The sequence below is a fragment of the Malurus melanocephalus genome, unplaced genomic scaffold (assembly GCF_030028575.1).
Source record: "Malurus melanocephalus ecotype Western Australia unplaced genomic scaffold, MMel_1.1 scaffold_393, whole genome shotgun sequence".
NCBI lineage: Eukaryota > Metazoa > Chordata > Aves > Passeriformes > Maluridae > Malurus > Malurus melanocephalus.
The window spans coordinates 85,433-106,138 of NW_026623625.1; the positions used below are offsets into that span (position 1 = coordinate 85,433).

Consider the following 20,706-nt stretch of genomic DNA (forward strand, 5'->3'; position numbering starts at 1 on the left):
TCCTTCCCTCCTTCCCTCCTTCCTTCCTTCCCTCCTTCCTCGCCTTCTGCGCCTTCCTTCCTTTTCCTTCCCCTCCTATAGGATAAACAAGCCCCCCTCAAATGTGCTCTAGTGGCAGGTGTTCCCACCCATAGCAGTGGCTGGAATGAGATGAGCTTTCACTCCCCTTCCAACCCAAACTATTTAATGATCCCATGATTTACAACCCCCACTGGCACTGGGGGCAGTTACACACCCCAACCCCACCTGAATGACTCTCCAGTCCAGGTGGCACAAGCACAGTTTCTYTCTCCTCCACCATGCAAGGTGCACGCCAAGGGGTTACTCTGAAAAGCTGAAGGCAGCAGCTGTGTTTCCCCTACTCCTTCCTCCCTTTTGGAACATGGGGAAAACACTTCACCCACGGGGAATCGAAGGAAAGGTTCTTGGAAACAGAAGTCTGTTTGCCAACTCAATATCTCTGTAAGGCTCCTGGCTCGTGATACATGATCTGTGGAAAGGATTTAAAATGGGAGCACGTGCCAATGAGCTGGAAGGGAGTGCTGAACAGCTGCTGGTGCTGATGTTGAAGGCACAGCCACCATGGAAATCAGCCAGAAAAGCCTGAGACTGCTTCCTGCCTGAGCCCTGGAGAAAGGGCAAAAAGGATGAGGGGGAATAATCATGTTTTAATCTGTTCTAAGCAAATGAACAGATGAAAAAAATTCCCAGTGTTCAGGAATGGCCTTTTGAGCTGATAACTCCCTCCAAACTTGCCAGATCAGCAACAACATAAACCTTCAGCCWTTTAAAGCCAAGTCTGGGAACAAGCACTGAAGTTTGTGTGGCCAAACCCTCCCCARGACAGCCCTTGCCAAAGCTGGCATGAAAAAGGTACAACAGCTGCTCCTGTTCTCCTCCTCCATGGATCTCACAGCTGCTCTGCCAAGTCACGAGGCAATCCCTGGAGTCTTCCTGGCATAGCCACTTGTACAAAGTGAGCCTAGAAATCTTGTCAAATCCCAGGGCAGGGTAGAACCTGGGAGATCACTGTAGGAAAAAACCTCAACAGTTTTTTGGGGAACCTTCCCCAAAAATTCAAACCTTGGCAAACATTGTTTGGGAAGAGACTCTTCCAAATGCTCAACTGGGAGAATCCTGACAGAGCAGCAATGAAAAGCACTGGATGCCCAGCAGACCTCAGCCCACCATGACAAGATRGACAAGATCCAAGAGGTGCAGGGAAAATCCCACTGCATGTGCATGGTTAGCAAAGCCTTGATGAAACCTCTCAGAAACCTCTCACCAGCCTCTTCCACACTACAGGACAGGGAGAACATGCTGGAAGAGGCTGCAGTTCCCAGCACCTGACAGGTGGGAGCAGAGAATGCACAGGGATGTGAAAATTATCAGTAAGAAAAAGCAGGTGTGCATTAGTGATCCAGGGGACAAACCAAGTCCTGGCCATGGCCAGCTCTTTTATCACCTTAACTGTGTTATCCACCATTGCCTTTGAATTACATAATCATGGAACATCCTGACTTGGAAGGGACCCACAAGGATCRTCAAGTCTAACAGTCCTGCAYAGGAGACCCCAAGAACCCCACCATGTGCCTGGGAAAAATATGTGTGTGTCAAGCAGGACCCCAAAGCCCTTCTTAAAAAGGACTGCATTTGGAAAAACCATTTTGACTGGGAATAACTGCTAAGGAAGAAAAAAAAAAAAAAGAGAAATATTTTCTGAAGAAATGCTCTAACCTGGAAAAAAGGGAAAGTGAGCTGTCAGTGACATTTCCTGAACCAACTCTATCTCAAATCCATAMCCCCCATCTTGCCATTGAATTAGTTTCATGTTTAAGCCAATCCCAAGTTAAATCCAGAAACTGGTGTATCCAATATGCTTTATAAGATCACTGGGAGATAGCAAGACTGGAAGGCAAAAAGTTGTCTCAGATCTTGTTTAGCAAAAGCTAAGGATTAACAAACCAGTAATGAGAAACCCAGTACAGAAAGATTAGAGTCAAATATTCATCTCTGTCCCTCAAAAGGGATTCAGAGAAATTCCTAAGGGTGTTGTGTATGTCTCAGTGTGTGGGATATGAACTCATCTCCAGAAACTGATCCAAGTCATATGAACTTCCTCTAGTCAGACTCACATGAAAAAAAGACAACAAACCATCAACCCCTGTCACGTCAGCCCTCTCATCCGTACACTTGCTAAAGAAATGCTTCCAGACTCCTCATCCCTTTGGAAGTGGGTCAGGATTGCTCCCAGGCCATCCCAATGTGTATTGTCAAGCTTTTAATTAAACACAGGCTAATGGCAAGAGSCCACCTTGCAGCCYCAGAGCTCAGCCTTTGGAAATCACYGCTCCRTGCTTGATAACACATGGCCCTCCAGCTCTGCTGAACTTTCTAGTCTGTGTAACTCAAATGGGAATCAAAGTCCCTACAATTTCATCKAAATTGGATGATCACATCTTCATCAAGGAACACAATAAGAATGTTTGAGTTGTTTTTGGAATTGCTRTAAGCCCTGCCTGCTGAAAGGCAGYGTGCTTAATGATCTCTGCTGCAGATTTGGATGCAATTTTCAGGAATTACGTAATCCCAGGGAGCTGTGATATCATCTGTCTTGGACTTCTTGCCTTTAGCACATAGAGATAAAAGCAGAATTTACCTTACTACAYGGAGTCCTTGTCTTTCATCCTGTGTGACACTAGATGGTAATTAATCTGGGCTTTTCCTGTAGCCATCCAGGAGAAACAAAATCCCACACTCTATTTAATTTGGATTCCAAAAGACAAACCCTACAGATTCCAGGTGGTGGCTCTTTTGTAGCTCCACATAAAAGTCTCTCCCATGCTTCAGACTGCAATAATGGCCGGGAGCTGAAAATGAACATTAAGATGAGTAAGTGATATACAAAAAAAAAAAAAAAAAAAAAAGAAAAGAAAAGCAAAGCAATTTGGCATTTTAACAGCTCCACAGAACCTTGGCTGAGATCCTCCCAGACAACCCCAAAAGCCTGGCTCACACCTCCAGGGAATGTGGCCCAGACCTCACATCAACCTCTCCCCTAAAATGAAAGCAAGGAGCTATTTTAAGCTCTSCAGCACCAGTAAACAGACATCAGCAGGTCATCTCTGCTGGCCTCTGCACACCCAAATTATTCCTCACAAGGGTCTGTACATGCCCAGCTCTCCCAGGAATTAGGGGTTAACATGGGTTGGATTAATATTTACCTTTTTKTTTTCCACCTCAAAACAAAAGCAGAGAGCAAAAGGATTTTCCCACAGGGTTGCTGTCTGCTCTCTGATAACCTGCTCCTCTCTTCTCTAAAGACAGATTTGTATGGAGATAGTTTACCCAGGCACTGGGAAATACTCCACAGACAGCAATGCTGGGCAGATGAGAAGAGCAGAATAAATTTATATTGATAAATAAGTTTGGCTTCACCCCCGGAGCAAACTGGGATGCCACATTGTGTAAAAGCTAAAATTTGTGGAGGTAGAGAAAGGCAACCCCAAAATAGGAGAAGGGCAGGCACACCGAGCAGCACAGTAACAGAATTATCTCCAAAGTATTTTAAACCCCCTTCTTTACATCACCTCTGAAATACCACTCTGCAGAACTTCCCAARAAGAGGGACTGCCCTTAGCTAAGCAGCCACATCAGAGGATATAMAGCTCTGCCCTCTTCTGCTTCTGCTGCTTCTGAAACTCCTGGCATGCACAGGGAACATTCCTTYCCTTACATTCAGAGCAGCTGAAGGTGACACAGCAGCACCGTCAGGGGCACAGCAGGAGGGAAATTCACAGCAGATGAGAACACAGGAGTCCAGCAGTCCTCTAGCTCCACTYGTTAGGAATAACCTAAATCCAGTCACATCACCATTCCCATCACATTCCCACTTCCAGTTGATAAAAAAGACCACAGACTGATGAATAGATCATAATTACGGACACGAAAAAAGGTGTAGTAGAAGTAGCTTTATCAAAGTATTTAAATTTTGTGGCAAATCTCTGCATCAATATGGGCAGGGAGGCAACGAAACGCTCTTCAGTAGCAATCTCAGTTACCCAACTATTCCTTGGATAGACATCTATTACAGGTAGTTTCTCTGTTCCTATTTCTCCAAGAGTTTAAGGCACAAAAGCCTGAAAAAGGGCTTGTAACACCTATGTAAGTGCTATTATTTTCACTTTCACCTCTAATGCAACATATCAGCTTAAATATATTGCTTGTCCATCCAGCTTATACAACATCCAGTAGAAAACCAMTTTCCAGGTTAACAACCATTTGTTGCACAATATATCAAAGCAATTGCTCTGACCTGTTTTTACTGCAAGACCTTCAGTTTCACTCTGACAGACAGTGGAAGACACTACAAAATCCCAACATCTCAATGAGACCATCAAGGTGTGTCCACAACAAAAAAAAAACAAAGGCATGATACACAAAATTACATTTAAATATCATTTCTGGGTAAGGTGTTTTCAACTGCTTTGCTAATGGGGTATTATTTCCTCATACACAGGCAGAGAAGCAAGTCAGATGTGCAAGAGATCACCAGGTAAAAGGCATCAATCTCTAGCCTTATAACACTCCAYTCTGTCTTTGCTCTCTCAAGTGCACTTTGGGTTGAGTGCTTAAGAACACCAAACTCGGAAGCTCAAGATCACATCTTAGATTAACCAGAACATAAACTTTCATCCCATGCACAAATTACAGCAACCTTACCCAGTYACTAGAAGGATTTTGAGACATTTTAGTAGTGTCCAACAATGATCTTATTKTAAAATAACACATTCACAAGCATTGGGTCAAATGGCTTAAGACAGTTAAATGGGCAGCAACACAGCAAGATGGGCAGGAACCAAAATGCAAAGGGTAATTTTACTTAAAAGACCAASTTTTTTACTGTATGATGGAGTAGAGTCTCTCCCCTGTGCCATCTCATTGAAAGTTCATAAATTACAATTCCCAGTAGGTATTAAGAGTTCATTTCAAGATAAAACGAATAAAACTGTYGCAGTTCTAATTTTTACCATGAAGAAACGTTACCATGATGCTTCTACAATACTTGCTCTCTACAGGAAAGGCCACAGTCTTCCTGTACTCCGAGTACCAGACCTGGGTGGGGAAAGTGCCACCCTCACTACCGCAGGGTCCAGGGGCAGCGTAACAGTTCAGAGTGCACTGGCAGGATGTCCCACAGACACAGTGCCTCAGCARCAAGGCTATAACACAGCTGGGATCTCTGATGAGACACTGTCCAAAGGCTGCCAATGACAGTCCATCAAGGCATCGTAGAGCTCTTCACTTTGTTCCATAAACTGCTTGTTTGCTTCRTGGACATCTAACTGAGGTGTGGGATCTGTGGGAGGAAAGGCAGACAAATAGGTCATACATCAAAASTGTTCAGAAAAACCCACCCTGTAAACAAACTGATTTATYAAAACAAACATGGAGGGAGTCTCARTATTTCTAGGGCAGGTATTRGAGGATAGTGCCAGACTGTGTTCAGCGGTGCCCAGAGACAGGAYAAGGAACAATGRCCATAAACTAAAACACAAGAAGATCCACCTCAACATGAATAAGAAATTCTTTTCAAGGAGGGTGGTAGAGCACTGAACAGCTGCCCARGGTGGGTGTGGAGTCTCCCTCTCTGRAGGCATTCCAAACCCACCTGSATATGTACCTGTGTCCCATACTCTAGGTAAGCCTGMATTAGCAGGGGGTTGAACTGGATGRWCTCCAGAGGTCCTTCCAACCCCAATATTCTATGATTCTGTGAGTCACCAAACATTCCCAGTACTTGCCCAATCACAAACCCAACCAGATCAGCCCTAGTTAATCTCTTTGCAATGGGAAATGGAATAACAATATCCAAACATGTCCCTTTTTCCAGTGGTGATGGTGCCACATGAGAGCCAGTAGAGGGAACACATGCACACACCTGCATCTCACAGCAAAGTGCAGCCACCTGCACTGCCAGAAAGGGTTGGCCCTGATAAGAAGGACAGGAGCACAGGCACCTGTTCACTTTTGCTCCCTCCACTGAGCAGTCACAAATATTGGATGGAGGATGGGAGCATCCTATGCTGTGATACCAGCAGTCATCAGAGCTTGTCTGCCAAAGCCTCCAGCAGCTCAAAGCTGGAGTCAGTGTTAGAAACCAGGGGAGGACAGTCGTGCCACACCATGATGTGTGAACAAAACCCTATTTAACAGGTGGAAGAAATGCTTAAAAAGCATTTTGGAGCTGAACAACCCAGCAGGTCCAATCCTGCTGCTCGCAATGCACAGTKATGGATTTCCCAAACCCCTGTAGGGTGTAAAGCTCATCTGACAACCCTTGCAACCCAAAGCTCAGATTATCAGAGTGGCACAAGCACACATGTCAGTGAGTGACTCTCAGTGCAAAGCTGAACGAATGGAAAGACTCTAAAACACATCAGGAATAAAATGGTTGTAAACATGTGACTTCCCTGTGAGGGARGTGAAGCTCTGGCATGGGTTGCCCAGGGAAGCTGTGACTGCCCCATCCCTGGAATTGTCCAAGGCCAGGTTGGATGGGCCTTGGAGTAATCTGGCCTGGTGGAAGGTCTCCCTGCCCACAGCAGGGAGAAGAAAGATCACCCTCAGCAGAGGGTGAAGAAAGATGGCTTTTGAAGTTCCTTCCACCCAAACCATTCAAGGATTCTATGTTTGGTTTTAGCTACATAATGTAACACATCACAGGAGAAGAGATTTAAGGRAAAGGAATGATACAGTGGCAACACATGAATTCAGTTTCCTACAAATGTAGCAATCATTCATTTAATCAACCAGAAAAAGTGATACCTCAGAGATATTCCAATTCTAATTCTGGTGTGTTTGGTTCAGCAAAAGGAGTGCACTCCTGGAATGGTTTTAAGAGCCCTTAAGAGCTTCCACACACATCATCACTYGTACCTGTGGATCCTGTAAATCTGTTACCATGTAATTTTTAACTTTTTTTGTTAAAGAGAAGAGTAAGACAYACTGCATAGTGCATATTCCACTTAAGACAGAGATCTGGAACTGCTGGCATGAAATGAGTTTCTTGCATCAATAAATGAAAGCTAATTGTCAAGGTATCTAAAACTATCATCTGGTCTAATAACCCATTTCAAGCAAGGATTACTTGAAATATTTTATCAGTGTGCTAAGTAAWATTATTCCCTTTTATTTTTAAACTAAGAGCACAATGAAGTATTCTGGGCTCTAAAGGTCAAGATTTTATAGAAAACCAGAATATCTATTTTTTTTGGTAGCATATCAGAAAAACACCTAGTAAAAAAAAGGATAAAAATTTCAGTACTACAGGAGATTAAAATCTCAGTGCTGGGAAGATCAAATAGTTTCAGCCCTTACCAGGTTCAGACCAGGAGCAGCAACAGTTGGGATGCAAGTGTTCTATGTGATAGTAACCTACAAATTTTCTCAGGTTTGCTTAAAGATATAGTATAAACTGAAATTAGGGCCAATTTGAGAAAGTCTGTCTCTAAGCAGTGAGTGCAGAACAAACAGACAACTTCAATAYAGAATTTGAGAAACATACCTTCCAATGCATCCTCACCAACTTCTTCATATGTCTGGAAAGAGAAACAAACCCCTTAGGACAGCAGATAACCATCTTTTCTTTTACAAGCATYACTTGTTTATTAGTACTGTCAGAAACTGGCTTTTATACCAGAGTTATTACAACAGAATTCTTCACACATCAGCCTGTGTTCCATTCCCAACACTACATGGGCAAGATTCCATACTAAACCTATAACAGAGGCAGCTCTTGAAATTCTTGGGTTGAAGTGGGTGACTGTTCTGATGAGTTCCATCCTTTATAACAAGACTTATGAAGGATCCCAGAAGGCACTGAGCACTGCCTCTACCAAGGAAACTCTTCTATCACAAYAACTGTATTAAGAGACCCATTGTGTCCTCCATTGCTGCTTTTACCACAGCAATACACCCCCCCATAATGCAATAGGATACACCAGGGGCTAAACACTAAATAGTAGCTATATTAAGACTTTATTATTAAGAGGTCTTTACTAAGATCACTTGGTGTGTTCAGTTTGGAGCAGAGGAGATTGAGGAGAGAGCTCATCAGAGTCTGCAGCTCCTCCCAAATCTCTGCTCCCTGTGACCAGGGACAACACCTGAGGGAAYGGCTGGAGCTGTGTCAGGGGAGGGTTAGGCTGGAGATCAGGAAAAGATTCTTCCCCCAGAGGTAGCTCAGGCACTGAACAGGCTCCCCAAGAAATGGYTGTGGTTCCAAGGCTGCCAGAGCAACAGGGGTGTTTGAAGTGCCCTCTCAGGCACAGAGTGGGGTTGGTGGGGTGTCCTGGGCAGGGCCAGGAGCTGGACTCAATGATCCCTGTAGGTCCCTTCCAGCTCAGGACATTCTGTGACTCTCAGAGCTGAAGATAAGATGTTCCCATCCCACCTTCCAAGCTCCATGGTGTTTCTGTGCTCCCCTACCTGCATGGTGCTCTGTGTGTAGCCGTACTGAGGGTAACTGTAGCTGTAACTGCCCGTGTTCTGGTCATACCCCCACTGCGCGTAGTAGCTGTGATACTGTTGGTAATACTGGTTGTAATTATAGTTGTACATCTGATTGTACTCCATTGTTTTCACACGATTGCTTCAAAAAATAAAGCAGGAGTAAGTCGCAAATAGTGCAGAACAAGAATGAAAAAAGCAGTGAAACAGCTTAAGATACAATGTGGTAAAAAGACAAGGCTTAGTCTAACATGCAAATTTCAATCTTTAAAATATATTCACCATTTACTGCAGCAATATTTATTATTTGCATACATTTAGATAAAGAAAGAAGTGGTTTCAATTTAACGGCCTTTCCTGTATTCATATTCCTCTTCATTAACAAACACTGCTTTCATTCTTAATGAGCTAATTGGGTATCGCTTCCTGGCTTTGGGAAGAGAAGARTTCAGGACTTTTAGCCTCAGTTTAGAACAATCCTGAACCACAATCCAGACACTTGGGTTCCTTTTTCCTTCTGAGAAAGAGGACGAAGTTAAGTGATCTGCAACTTTCTGGGAGAAGATACTTGCTTTACATGAAGAATTAAAGACTTAAAGCCTTGCAAAAAACCTGGAGTTTTCTTTTGTAAGAACAGAAAAAACTCTCCCTTCTGCCACTATCATACAGAAACCTAAGYAAGGACTTGGTCCCTTTCTCTCTGAACTGTGGTCAATTCACAGACTTGAAAAAGTTCATGAAATAAGAAATACTAGTAATGAAAAAACAAACTGAATAGCCCGTGTACTGACTGAAACTTCTATTCTTTGCCATAAAGTGGCAGCATTCCCAAGGAACTAGGAATTCACCTAACTATCAAGATTTGAAATAATGAGATGACAAACATAGTTTGAAAATGAAAATGTATCACACATAAAGCTATTTCTGATAATGATGAAATYAGTGAGAAGTAGGAAGAAGGAAACATCAATCTTCTCACCACGATACACCTTTTTTCTGTTTTTCTCTTCCTTTCCCCCCCAAGACTTCTGAGGTCACTGAAAATCTACATATTATTCAAATAGGGAGCAATTACTATGATTCGTATTACCCTAGTGCTACGAGCCCCAAGTCAGACCAGGATCTCATTGTATCAGGTTCTGAACAAACACAGAAAAAAAAGTTAATCTCTGCCCCAAATGATTTATATTTAGTAGACATCATAAYAGAATTAGCAAGGTAGTTGAGCTTTGCTAACCAGACATCAATACGCAGATTCAGACTATTTCAATTTAATGCAAAGGAACATACACTTCAAAAACAATCACATTTAACTACAGTGTGTGTACATGTGTGTGGATTTAATAAGGTATACAATTCAAACAGTGTAAAATGCTCAGTCTTGAGCTAATATTATAATGTCTTTGAATTCCAGGACATTCTGATACTMCCCATATTAATGGATATTCCCTCACTGTGTGATGGAAACATCCAGGACATGTACCCAAAGAACTAAAAGGCATTTAAACACAGAGATGATTTTTCATGTTAGCATCCACCTGTTCTTCTACTCACGCTTTTGGTATAGCCACACTGAGGCGTACAGGTTTAGAGCCCAACCCCACAGCTCCCTGACACTCGGTCAGTGCTCTCTTCTGTTCCAGTTCATCCGTGAATTTCACGAACCCGTAACCTCTGCAGAGACACAGAATAACTCATATAAAACTGACCCCAAAGAGCCAGGCCACATTGTAAAACTTAGTTACAGTGAAGTTTGAATTTGTTTGGGAAATACAGTGAATGAAAATGTTCATTAGGGCTGTTGTTCCTGCTTTTGGGAGAGATTAAATRATTCTGCTTTCCAGTTGTTTTTCCAAAATACATGAAGCCACACATCCAAGCTCTGGCAGCACTTTCAAGGGACTGTCAATGTCAAGCAGTTCTTGTGCCAGTGGATTCTGGGGAACTGGAAGTGAGCTGACGCAAGCTATGCTGAAATGCATGAACTGACAGTGATAAAGCCCCAAATCTCTGCTGGGAGGATACTGATAATCTCAAGAGTTGCAAGTCAGCACAGGATTGACAAGACAGACACTGCTCATATCCAGAACTGTGCCACTGTGAAGGAAAACACTACCTTTCCCTAAGGTCAATGAGATATGCTTTCCTATCAAGTTTGCTTTTCAATAGGAATATATCCAAATAAGCTATCTGCCATTCCCAACAACAGCATTTCCAATAGTGGGCCTGAAAATGAGCTCTTAACATCAAGTAACTAAAATTTGCTCTGAGAGCACAGCTGGAACAGGGGCAGCATATSCAGAACCCCTGGACTCTGCAACAACCCTTCATTGTGGTGTGGCAGCACTGCACGTCAGCCAGACAGAAAACTCCAACTCCCTCCAACCCCAACRGTCCTTTGCGTGGGATTTTGATGCTCTAGTGAGTCAGAAGCAATACAACAGCAYCCAACAGAGCAGTGCCAGGATCCCATCATGGGATGGGCTGCCTCACACAGCTGAAAGATCAAAGACTTAGGTGTGGGAGGGTAAGAAGAATCCACCTAAGCAAAGGAAGGAGTTTGGGAGGGAAGGGCTTGTCTACCTGGGGAAAAGAACAAGCTGTAAGCAAGGGCGTGAATTTACAGTGCATTATCTATTCTGTGGGAACTGCTAAACACCAAGTAATGTGCCACTYTGAAAGTAGCATCACCTACTACTCATGGGAGGTCCCCAATGGCAGCTATTCCACAGCAGTTCGTGCCTCAGAAAACACAGTACCTTGCACAGCAAGCTCCACACACTAWTCCAAATATCTTATTTTTATACATGTATACAGGTATGGATGTGTTCTCACAAAAAAACCCAAMAAAAACCAGATCAAAGTTTAGGCTTGTGTACATACAAACCAGACTATGAAGCACAAGCAAAACTCCACCAGCCCACGTTTGTTTAACCTGCCCTCTGCCAAAGGACTATGGCAAATTAATCCAGTGCAAGTCAACTTCTAAGTCAGTTTAAGGTGTTCACACACAAAATCCAACCAAGTTTCTAAGCTGCCAAAAGACTCCTGCAGACTTTCAAGAAGGACCAGGAGTGTGTAAGAGAAACAGGGAAGATTGGCAGTTCCAAAATAGAGACAGACAGATTTGGATGAAGTGTACAGGAATAGATGCTGTGTGCCATAAGGGAGACAGTCATTCTTCCAGCTCTTACAGACATATAGCTTTTCTACACCAATGGCTAAATCAGATTTTGGTACAAAAGAAAACCCAGCAAAAAATCATGTCTTCCTGGCCCAGACTTTCCTGCAGACCTTCTGTCCTGTCCCTGAAGTTTGGAAATGGCCCAACACCTGCATTTTCAGCAGAAAGCAGGGAAGCAGGCATAGCACGACGGAACCAGGCTCCAAGCTCCTCTCCTGCCAAGACAAGAGGTGATGGGAAGAGGCCTTCCTGATTCACCTGGCTGAAAGGGCCAGGGCTWCACTGGGCATGTACAGAAGCCCTAAGCTCCTCTTTCACATCACACTGACACCTRCAAGTTGCCTCAGCCTTGAGTAATTGCACAAGTCCCAACAAAGCSCCTGGAACCAATACTCTGGCACTGCTGGGGAGACAGCTTTGCTCTTCCTAGAAACAGGACTCTAAATCCCTGCTCTTTCCCCACTTCCCAAGCTACTACAGATTTCTTTTCTCGAGGTCTGCACCTATGCACAGCTTCCAAAACCCAACTAACASTCCAACTTGCAGCACCAACACCTGTTCTACAGAGTCTGAGGCAGGTGCAGCACAACAGCAAGGAGGAGGAGGAGGAGGAACAGGAGAAGACACAGAGAGCCCAACCCAGCAATGTCAGTCCTCAATGAGGTGGCAATGACAGCATAAGGACCCAACAGCCAGAGTGACTGAGCAGCTCTACAAGAGGTTCAGGTTGCACATGAAGAGGAACTTCATGACTGGGGAGGGGAGTACAGCTCTGGAACAGGCTGCCCAGACAGGTTGAATCTCTGGGAGATTTTCCAGGCCACACAATTCATTGATTATCTAATGTAGCATTGGCTGTAGTACTGTTTGTAGCTGGAGCAGAGACCTCCATTGATTCCTTCAAACCAACATGTCTAAGATGAGAAACCTCATCTGAAAAGGTGRGGACACTGACAGCCATAGCCTAGATCTTATCTCAACATTCTCATGATATCAGAAAATTGTGCTTCACTGAAGTCATGGTCTGCTTTAAAAACAAGGATGCTCACCATCTGCTCYCTCCTTTAGAAAAATACAGTTTAATTTTGTGCTATTATTTAGAAAATGTTTTAATTACATTAAGAAATCCAACTTTTTGATACCTGTTTTTGGCAAGACATTTCCAGGAAAGACAAACAAGGCGGCTACTGAGAACCTGACAATGAATCACAGCATTGTGTTCTACCCTGTTTGAAATAAAAACCTGTACAGCTCTCACAGGAATACACACTCAATAGCCTAAAGTTTGTAAAGCCAATTTTATTCCACCTGAGAGTCCAGGAAGAGTGTTTCAAGATTAATTAAGACATTTTTCAGCATTTTAAGAAGTGCAATAACACACAAAGGGCCTCACATAGACAAAGSAGTGACAATACCCATGGTGACTATCAAAACTCAAGCAAACTGCAGATTGAATGGCCAAGAACACTGTATTTTAAGATAACTAAAATCTAAAAATCTAAGCCAAAACAACTTTTTTTTYCCCCTTGCTGCATTCCACCTTTCCTGTTGCCACATGTGAAGTGAAAAAAAGAGTGAATAACAGATTACTTACTTGGATACTCCTGCCTGGTCCAACACAACTTTTCCACCTCTACATGATGGATAAACTTTAACAAAAAAYTCATATAACATCCCATCATCCACGTCCGGTGTCAGGTCTCCCACAAAAAGGGAATATTCTGGACTAAAGAAATCAAAAGAAAACTTCTTATATACAATCATACAAAGAAAAAAAAAAAAGACATGCTGAGTGATGCTCACTATTTAGCCTAAATATTTGAACCCAGAGAAAAGTGATATTAAAAGACCATTTAGTGGAGACTTTAAAGGGTCACCAATTAAGCTKCTTAACAAAAATGTTTATTGAAACTGCTTTTTCAAGTTAATTCAAGCAGCACAACCAACCTACTTAATACTGCTTTTCATTTAAAGATTATTTCACTGCTTATTACTCACATGATATCTCTGATTTCTAATATGGCAAGAAAACATTAGTATCTCATTTGTAGATATGCTCCTCCAACACATAGATCTTAAATTATAATATATGAATTAGATACTTTGATGCTATAAAATTTAAATACCCKAGCAGACACTGAATAAATCTGCTGTGCCACACACAGGGCAAAGCACAAAACTGGCAGTCTAAGTTGTCCTCYCTCTACTAAAGACTGGCAGTGATGAACTCATGGGTTTATGTATTTTGAGTACCTTTTTGCAAGGCAATTAATAAAGAGACATTAAGCAGGCAAAATTAATATTTAAATATTGAGCACTTACCTGTTATCGGGCTGTTTTCCATAYGTTGCATAATTCAATTTAAACCGCTTYGCCTRAAACAAGGCAAAAATGAATCCATAYRTTCTAATAYTGTCATGTRAATTCAAGCAATTAGGAAAAAATAAAATAAGCTGATTTAATACAACTTTCCTAATATTGATAGATGTTCACTGCCTTCAGGCCAGCCACTTAAGGCATCAAGCACATTTTTATTTAATGTCAATATACAGCTATAATAATAAAAATTAAAACCGGAACAGAGGTGCTAATAATAAACAGGAAATTTCTTCCAATTTTAAGGTCTTATAATGAAATGACAGCTCCACTATTGGACTTCCATGATTTAACACAAACACTGGCAGATTAGAATCCACCAAACTGGAAGATGGAATCGATGTGAATCTGGAAGAGTGGCTCTGGACATTTAGTAAGATCCAAAATAAAGGGATTTTGAAAGAATTACATTGGACACTGAGGTCTCTCTCAATTTTGCATCTCATTTAATTTTTAAAACAGGTTTCCCAGCAGCCCATATTCGTGCCCTGTGGCCATCTGAAACTCTCTGTCTCCAACCTACCAGACTTCACCATCTTGTGCCCAACTTACATGCATGTCTAGACCAAGATCTAAGGAGACCAAGATCTTTAGAATAGCTCTAGATATCAGGGGCTGATCTCACGATCAGAAATCGTGATTTCAGATCAAAATCAGAAACTCCCTAGAGATCAGGGCACTYGTTCAGTACAATGAAGAGCCCAATGTGTTCTTGGACCCCGTATGATGGACTTCCTTCCTTCAAAGACTGGTAAATAATTCTTGGGAAATAGAGCACAGACTTAACTCTAGGCTATAATCCTGTTCCTTGCATGCTTGCATTCTCTGGAGCACAGTGCTACACAACTTTATGGGGATCATTTACAAGCTATCACAAAATTTAGATTCCGCTTTGAAGCACTTCAATCTTTTTTTTGGATCCCGCCCTTCATTGCAATATTCTGGGTTAAAAATCAAYGAGGCACCAGAGAATACTTCCACTSACATGGGAACTGKGAACACCAGTTCCGGAAAAGAGAGACAGCACCAGCACCATGGCTCTCTGTTAGTTCTTTGGCTGATTCAGWATTTAAAAATAAATAAAAGCATGCACCACACTCAGTTTTCTGTAAACAAAAGTCTCTAAATGCAATGGATGAGCTGGGCAGTTGCCTGCTGAGTGCACTGATTTGGGCTGCTTTGGATCTCTCTGCCTGACATTTATAATTTTCTCTGTGTGTTATGCAAATCATCCCTCCACACAGTACCATGTTTYGAACAAAACTGTGAAGAAAGATAGGTATTCCCAAAATCAAACTTCCATTATTATCTTACTCCTTGCAAGAGCTGCTCTCTTTGTCCCTCCAATGACTACAGCAGGCATCCAGGATAATCAGCTTGCCTTAATCGTGGGCAAACACGTGAAACAGCTATCTCCAGGCCTCTTGTCGACTACTTTTAACGGGGCACATCACCCTCTCAGGAATGTTGACTAAATAGTTCAATCTGAACTTACCGGTTTCCTAGGCTGGGTATTAACTACACTGAAACAGAGATCCATTTACCTTGTATATCACACCAGAACTGAGGCGATTCTAGAACTGCTTTATGAACAAGTCACCCCAGCTACTGCAGCCAACTCCTCCGGGTACAACAGACAGCTGTGTCAGCCACCCCATTTTAATCCACCACACATCCAAGTCAACATCCTAAAATTAGCCTCTCTGACTATTCCTCCACTTCTTCCTAACTACCCAGCTTTTATGTGCACAAGACATTACTTATGCACTGTAATTATTCAACGGCTCTGGCTCCTTCTCCACTGTAAAGAAGTTTGAATAACTTTTGTTTGCTAAGGGCCAAGAACAATGCAAGGTTAAAACTCATGTTTCTCTTGCAAATCAAAGTTACCCAAAGTTCAGTGTGAACTTGCAAATTCATCCTGTACATATGTAACAACACACAGAGGTAAATTCTCAGGTTGCTTCATCCCTGAAAGTGATYAAGGCCAGGTGGAATGAGGCTTGGTGTGATTTGGTGTAGTGGAAGGTGTGGGGATGAAATATGAAAATAAAGGGGATGAAATGAGATGAGATTTAATGTATCTTTCAACCTAAACCAGACTTCATGACTATACAAAAGGAGAGAGATGGAAGAATTGTGGCAGACATACACTATACTCAGTCTAACTTTTTCTTTGTTATTCTCAGGTTTCTCATTAGTCCACTTTGTTAASAACAGAAATTCTCAGATATAAAAAAAACCCACACTGCAAAACACTTCTACACCTGGATTTTATCCAGACAGTCACAAAGAAATCAGTAATTTTTCTCAGCAATTTTCTGAGCAAGAACACTAACAGTTTTATATTCATAACTTCAACTCTAAAGCAAAAAAGAATCTCACTTTTCTAACTATTGAATTTGTCTGTAATCAGTAAAAATACAGACTCTGCACTAGGTGTCCCTTCTAACTTTTGGTTCTCAACTGRCTGATCCCATTTACTTACCGGTGTAGCACCAGGAAGTGGTTTTCCATTGATTTTGTGTAAACATTTCTCTGCAGTAGCTAGATCTGCAAATTCTACAAAGCAATAGCCTGCTGGAATTCTGAACATACAACACAGGAGAGAAGAGACAAAGGTTATAAATTTAAAACACATTTGAGGAGGAAAGTTGTATTTTAGATAACTGGTAGGAAATTTGCTATAGTTGCAATACATAGAACAGTTTCTTTTTAAAGTATAAACATTAGTTACCAAAGAGAAGCTGGATGTCAAGGGACAGCCCCTACTTACCATACTGACTGACAGGTCAACATAAACACATAGCAAGTGGTTTAGTTTACAGTTTATTTCCTACTTTCACTGAGCATCAACTTGCCTACCCAAGTTTAAACTACCGAAAAGTGAAATTACAACACTTAGAAGAACAATGAATAAGAACAAAACTACTTTATTCTGTGTACAGTCACTCACTATTTCAAATTAACACAAAAGGTTCTCATATTGCTCAAAATCAGACCTCTGTCAGTATCACATAGCTACACTACAGACTAGTGACCAAAACCTGGGGAGGTGTAATTCCCTGAGGGGTGGAGTAAGATACATGCACTGCTCTGACTGAGTCCTGGAGAACTGCAGGATGAGGGCCAATCTTTGTTTGTTGAGGGGAGGCTGAAGAGCCAGCAGCACTCTCTCCATTGCTCTCATCAATATTCCCATATTGGTGTAAGCAGTGGTGAAAAACTCAAAGGAAAAATTCACTCTGATATGGAAGGACCATGGCAATGCTTCAGTCCAAATGCACTGGGAGAACAAACAGAAACAGTTACCCTGTCAACCTGTTTCGAATGATTTTTACACTCAGTACAAGCTCTCCCATGGTGGCAAAGGCTCTCGAAACAAAGTTTTCATCCATATAGGGCTCCAGCTATAAAAGCAAAAAAAAAGGAAGTTAGATCAGGGCATCTACAAAAAAGAGAATATATGTGTCAATGTCCCCCTAAGCAGTTAAAACATTATTGAGAAGGATTTTACCCTTACACTTCAAAAAGAAGACTCATTTAAGAGGGTCGATGCCACTCAAAACCAGCAGGCATGCATGAACCAGGCTCAACAGTCTGCAAAGTGGAACCCAAGAGACAGCATGAATTTCAGAGAACAGGGAGCTTCACAGAAGGACAAAAGCCACTCAGAAACATACAGCAACAAACTGAGCATTCGCTACAGGGAGAAGGGGAGAAGGAGGTGGCAGGCTCCTTCTCCAGGTGCAAGCGAAAGCTGGGCCAGCGCTGTGGGTACACAGGGGTGGCACCCCGGGTGGCTGCAGCAGCTGACACTGCTCCATGGAGCTGCAGTAGGGGTCTGCACAACCCTAGAKATACCGGGGCAGCACTCAGGGGAAGCCCTGGAATCGTGTCCCACAGCGGCTCTATGCTCTGTCCTGCCCATGGGAGCACTGACCGTGTTCATGTCACAGGTGGGGGTGGCACTGTGCAGGCAACAATGTATGTGAACATGCTGGAGAGCAGGTGTCTGCGTGATGTAAGGGACTGACAAGTAGGAAATGGTGCTAGAATTTGGATCAAATATTCTATGAAGGGCCTGAGTGATCAGGGCACCTCTTTGTATAACAAAAAGTGGAGGAGGGAACTAACCAAAATTAAAGCCTTTTGATGGGGCGTACTGTGACAGGTAACACGGAGCTGAAAAATGTATATATGAAATATATACAGCTTAATGTATCTAAGTATATACCTATGTAAGAGAGGTGGCTCATGGTAATCTACAGCCCTCAAGTGTGTTTGTGTGTCTGTCAGGTACCACACACACCACTTGTGTGTGTGACAGAATATGCAGTATGTGAAAGGTGACCATAATGTACTTGCATGTGTAAAAGCCAGCAGATACCCTGTTGAGGTGAGTGTGAAACAGAACTGACTCATCCTAGAAGCAGAGGCACAACCACTCTGTACAGATCCTGCTGTGCAGGGTGACCCAGGGTGTGTGTGTGTGTGTGTGTGTGTGTGTGTCCAGGAAAGCTGGGTTTGCAAATGCAACAAGCTTGCTTGGCTATGTTCATGTGGCTTAAAGAGCCATGGCCTGCTTATGAGAGTTGTGATGAAAAAGAAAATTGGTATGGTAGAGAGGTGGCAGATAACCCTCTGTGTGGAGAAAGCAGAAAACAGACTCCATGAAATCTCCATGCACAAGAAAATGCAAGGGAGGACTCTGATGCCATGGCAAACTAGGTGTGCTGAATGTGTGTGTGGGAGAAAAATACCCAGTGGGATACTCAGGGATGTGCTGCGCTATATGTACACACATGTGAGAGATGAGGAACACAATATGCAAGTGGGACTGTGCTGGTGTAAGCTGCAAGAAAGGGGCTGAAGGAAGACGTATGTGAGCAAAACAGGTGGCATGGAAGTCGTGACATGCTAGTGTGACTGCACATGCATAGTGGAGTGCATGCAGGTGAGTACAGACGTGACAAACTGCAAGGATGCCACACGCATGCAGTGGGACTGCATGTGTGAGTATGTCAGAGTTTCCCACAGTGCAGTGTGGCAGGCACCACAACACACAGAGCACACACACACATGCACTGTGGGTGGGTGGCAGAGCACTACAGTATGCTGGGGTGAGTACACAAGTGTGTGAAAATGTGTGCTTAGCAGTGAGTGGTGAGGAACACGGGGCACAAGTGTGAGGGTGTATGAAGGGCACACAAGGGATGCCATGGGCTGTGCATCACTGTGAGTGTGTCCACAGTGTGCACATGAGCGAGCAGCAGGACATCCTTGGGTGAAGAAGCAGGTGCACACACTTTCTGCCAGGTACACACACAGGCAGGAATGAGAGAACTAGCAGAGTGTGTAAGTGCTTTTGAGTATGTGTACACATAGGAGAGTCAAAATCCCTATGAAGGTGTGAGTGCACCCAGGGGTGCACGTGTAGGGGGCAGGTTGTGAGGGATAATCTTGGAGAGGTGCATACAAATGTGAGTGCCTAGAAGTACGAGCACAATTAGCAGCACGAGTGTAAGTGCTTTGGACAATACAAGCATGTAAGTGCCTATAGCAGCTGAGCAGGTAAAACAGTAGATAAATCCTCAAAGCAAGTGAGTGTACATGCTGTGAGTATGGGAGTGTGTAAGTGCCTCTTGGAGTATGGAAGTGTGAAACTTGTTGGTGCCCACACATGTGTCTGCCTATCAGGGACACTAGTGTAAGTGCGGCTGTGACCTGGCTGCAGGCAGGCACCTCTCTGCGGTGTGTAGATGTGTGTGTAACTGTTCACAAATGTGCCTGTTGGGCTGGGGGTTATGCCTGAATGTGTCAGCCAGTGTGAGCATGTCAGCACGCAAAGGAGTGAGTAAGGTCAGTGTCGCTTGGGGAGTTTTGAGTATGTGAAGCTGTATCCGCGYAGGGATGTCAGTGGTGTGAGGGGTCAGTCAGTCAGGGAGAGGGTCAGCTGTCAGTCAGTGAGGGTGTCAGAGCTGTGAGGATGTCAGTCTGTCGGCTGGTGTGTGGGTGTCAGTGAGAGTGTCAGCCAGTCGGTATGAGGGTGTCAATTGGTGTGGGGTGTCAGTCAGAGTAAGGCTGGCAGTTGCTGTAATGGTGTCAGTCGGTGTGAGGGCGTCCGTCAGTGTGGGGGTGTCAGTCGGTCGGTCGGTCGGTGGGAGGGTGGCAGTTAGTCAGTGTCAGTGTCAGTTAGTCAGTGTCAGAGTGCTGGTCAGTGACGGTATCAGCCGCTCAGCGCCCCCCGCGCGTCCCCCGGCCCAGCCGCTTCTCCCCACAGTCCCGCCGCCCGCCGCCCCCCTCATGAAGCCGCGCGTTCCCGGCCGGACACTCACGTCCCCCATCCACAGGCTGGCGGCCATGCTGCTCCCGCAGGCCCCGCGGAGGCTTCAGCGGGGCCGCGCGCTCCGCCTCCCGGCCCGGCCCCGCCGCTGCCACCGCCGCCCCTCCCTCCGTCCCTTCCCCCGGTGTCCCGGTCCCTCAGTCCCTCCCCGTCCCTCCCGCCGCCGCCCGGCCCGGCCTCGCCGCCTCCTCCTCGGCCCCGGCGGGCGGAGAGAGCGGCGCCCCCGCCGCCGCAGCGACCCCTGGCGGTAGGAGGAGCGACAGCGCGGGAGAGAGCCGGGTGGGGAGAG

The 20,706-nt window shown here is 44.0% G+C and overlaps 1 protein-coding gene across 1 annotated transcript; it reads right to left on the reverse strand.

Annotated features, from left to right (window-relative positions):
- Positions 1–3,956: 3,956 nt before the first annotated feature.
- On the reverse strand, positions 3,957–20,528 carry TRNAU1AP (tRNA selenocysteine 1 associated protein 1). The gene is made up of 9 exons (XM_057379211.1): positions 20,410–20,528; positions 17,384–17,481; positions 16,560–16,659; positions 14,018–14,070; positions 13,290–13,421; positions 10,066–10,185; positions 8,491–8,653; positions 7,568–7,601; positions 3,957–5,359 (listed from the first exon to the last, which is right to left on the reverse strand). The coding sequence occupies exons 1-9, from the start codon at positions 20,434–20,436 to the stop codon at positions 5,223–5,225; spliced, it is 864 nt and encodes a 287-aa protein (XP_057235194.1). The 5' UTR covers positions 20,437–20,528; the 3' UTR covers positions 3,957–5,222.
- Between the last annotated feature and the right edge of the window lie 178 nt (positions 20,529–20,706).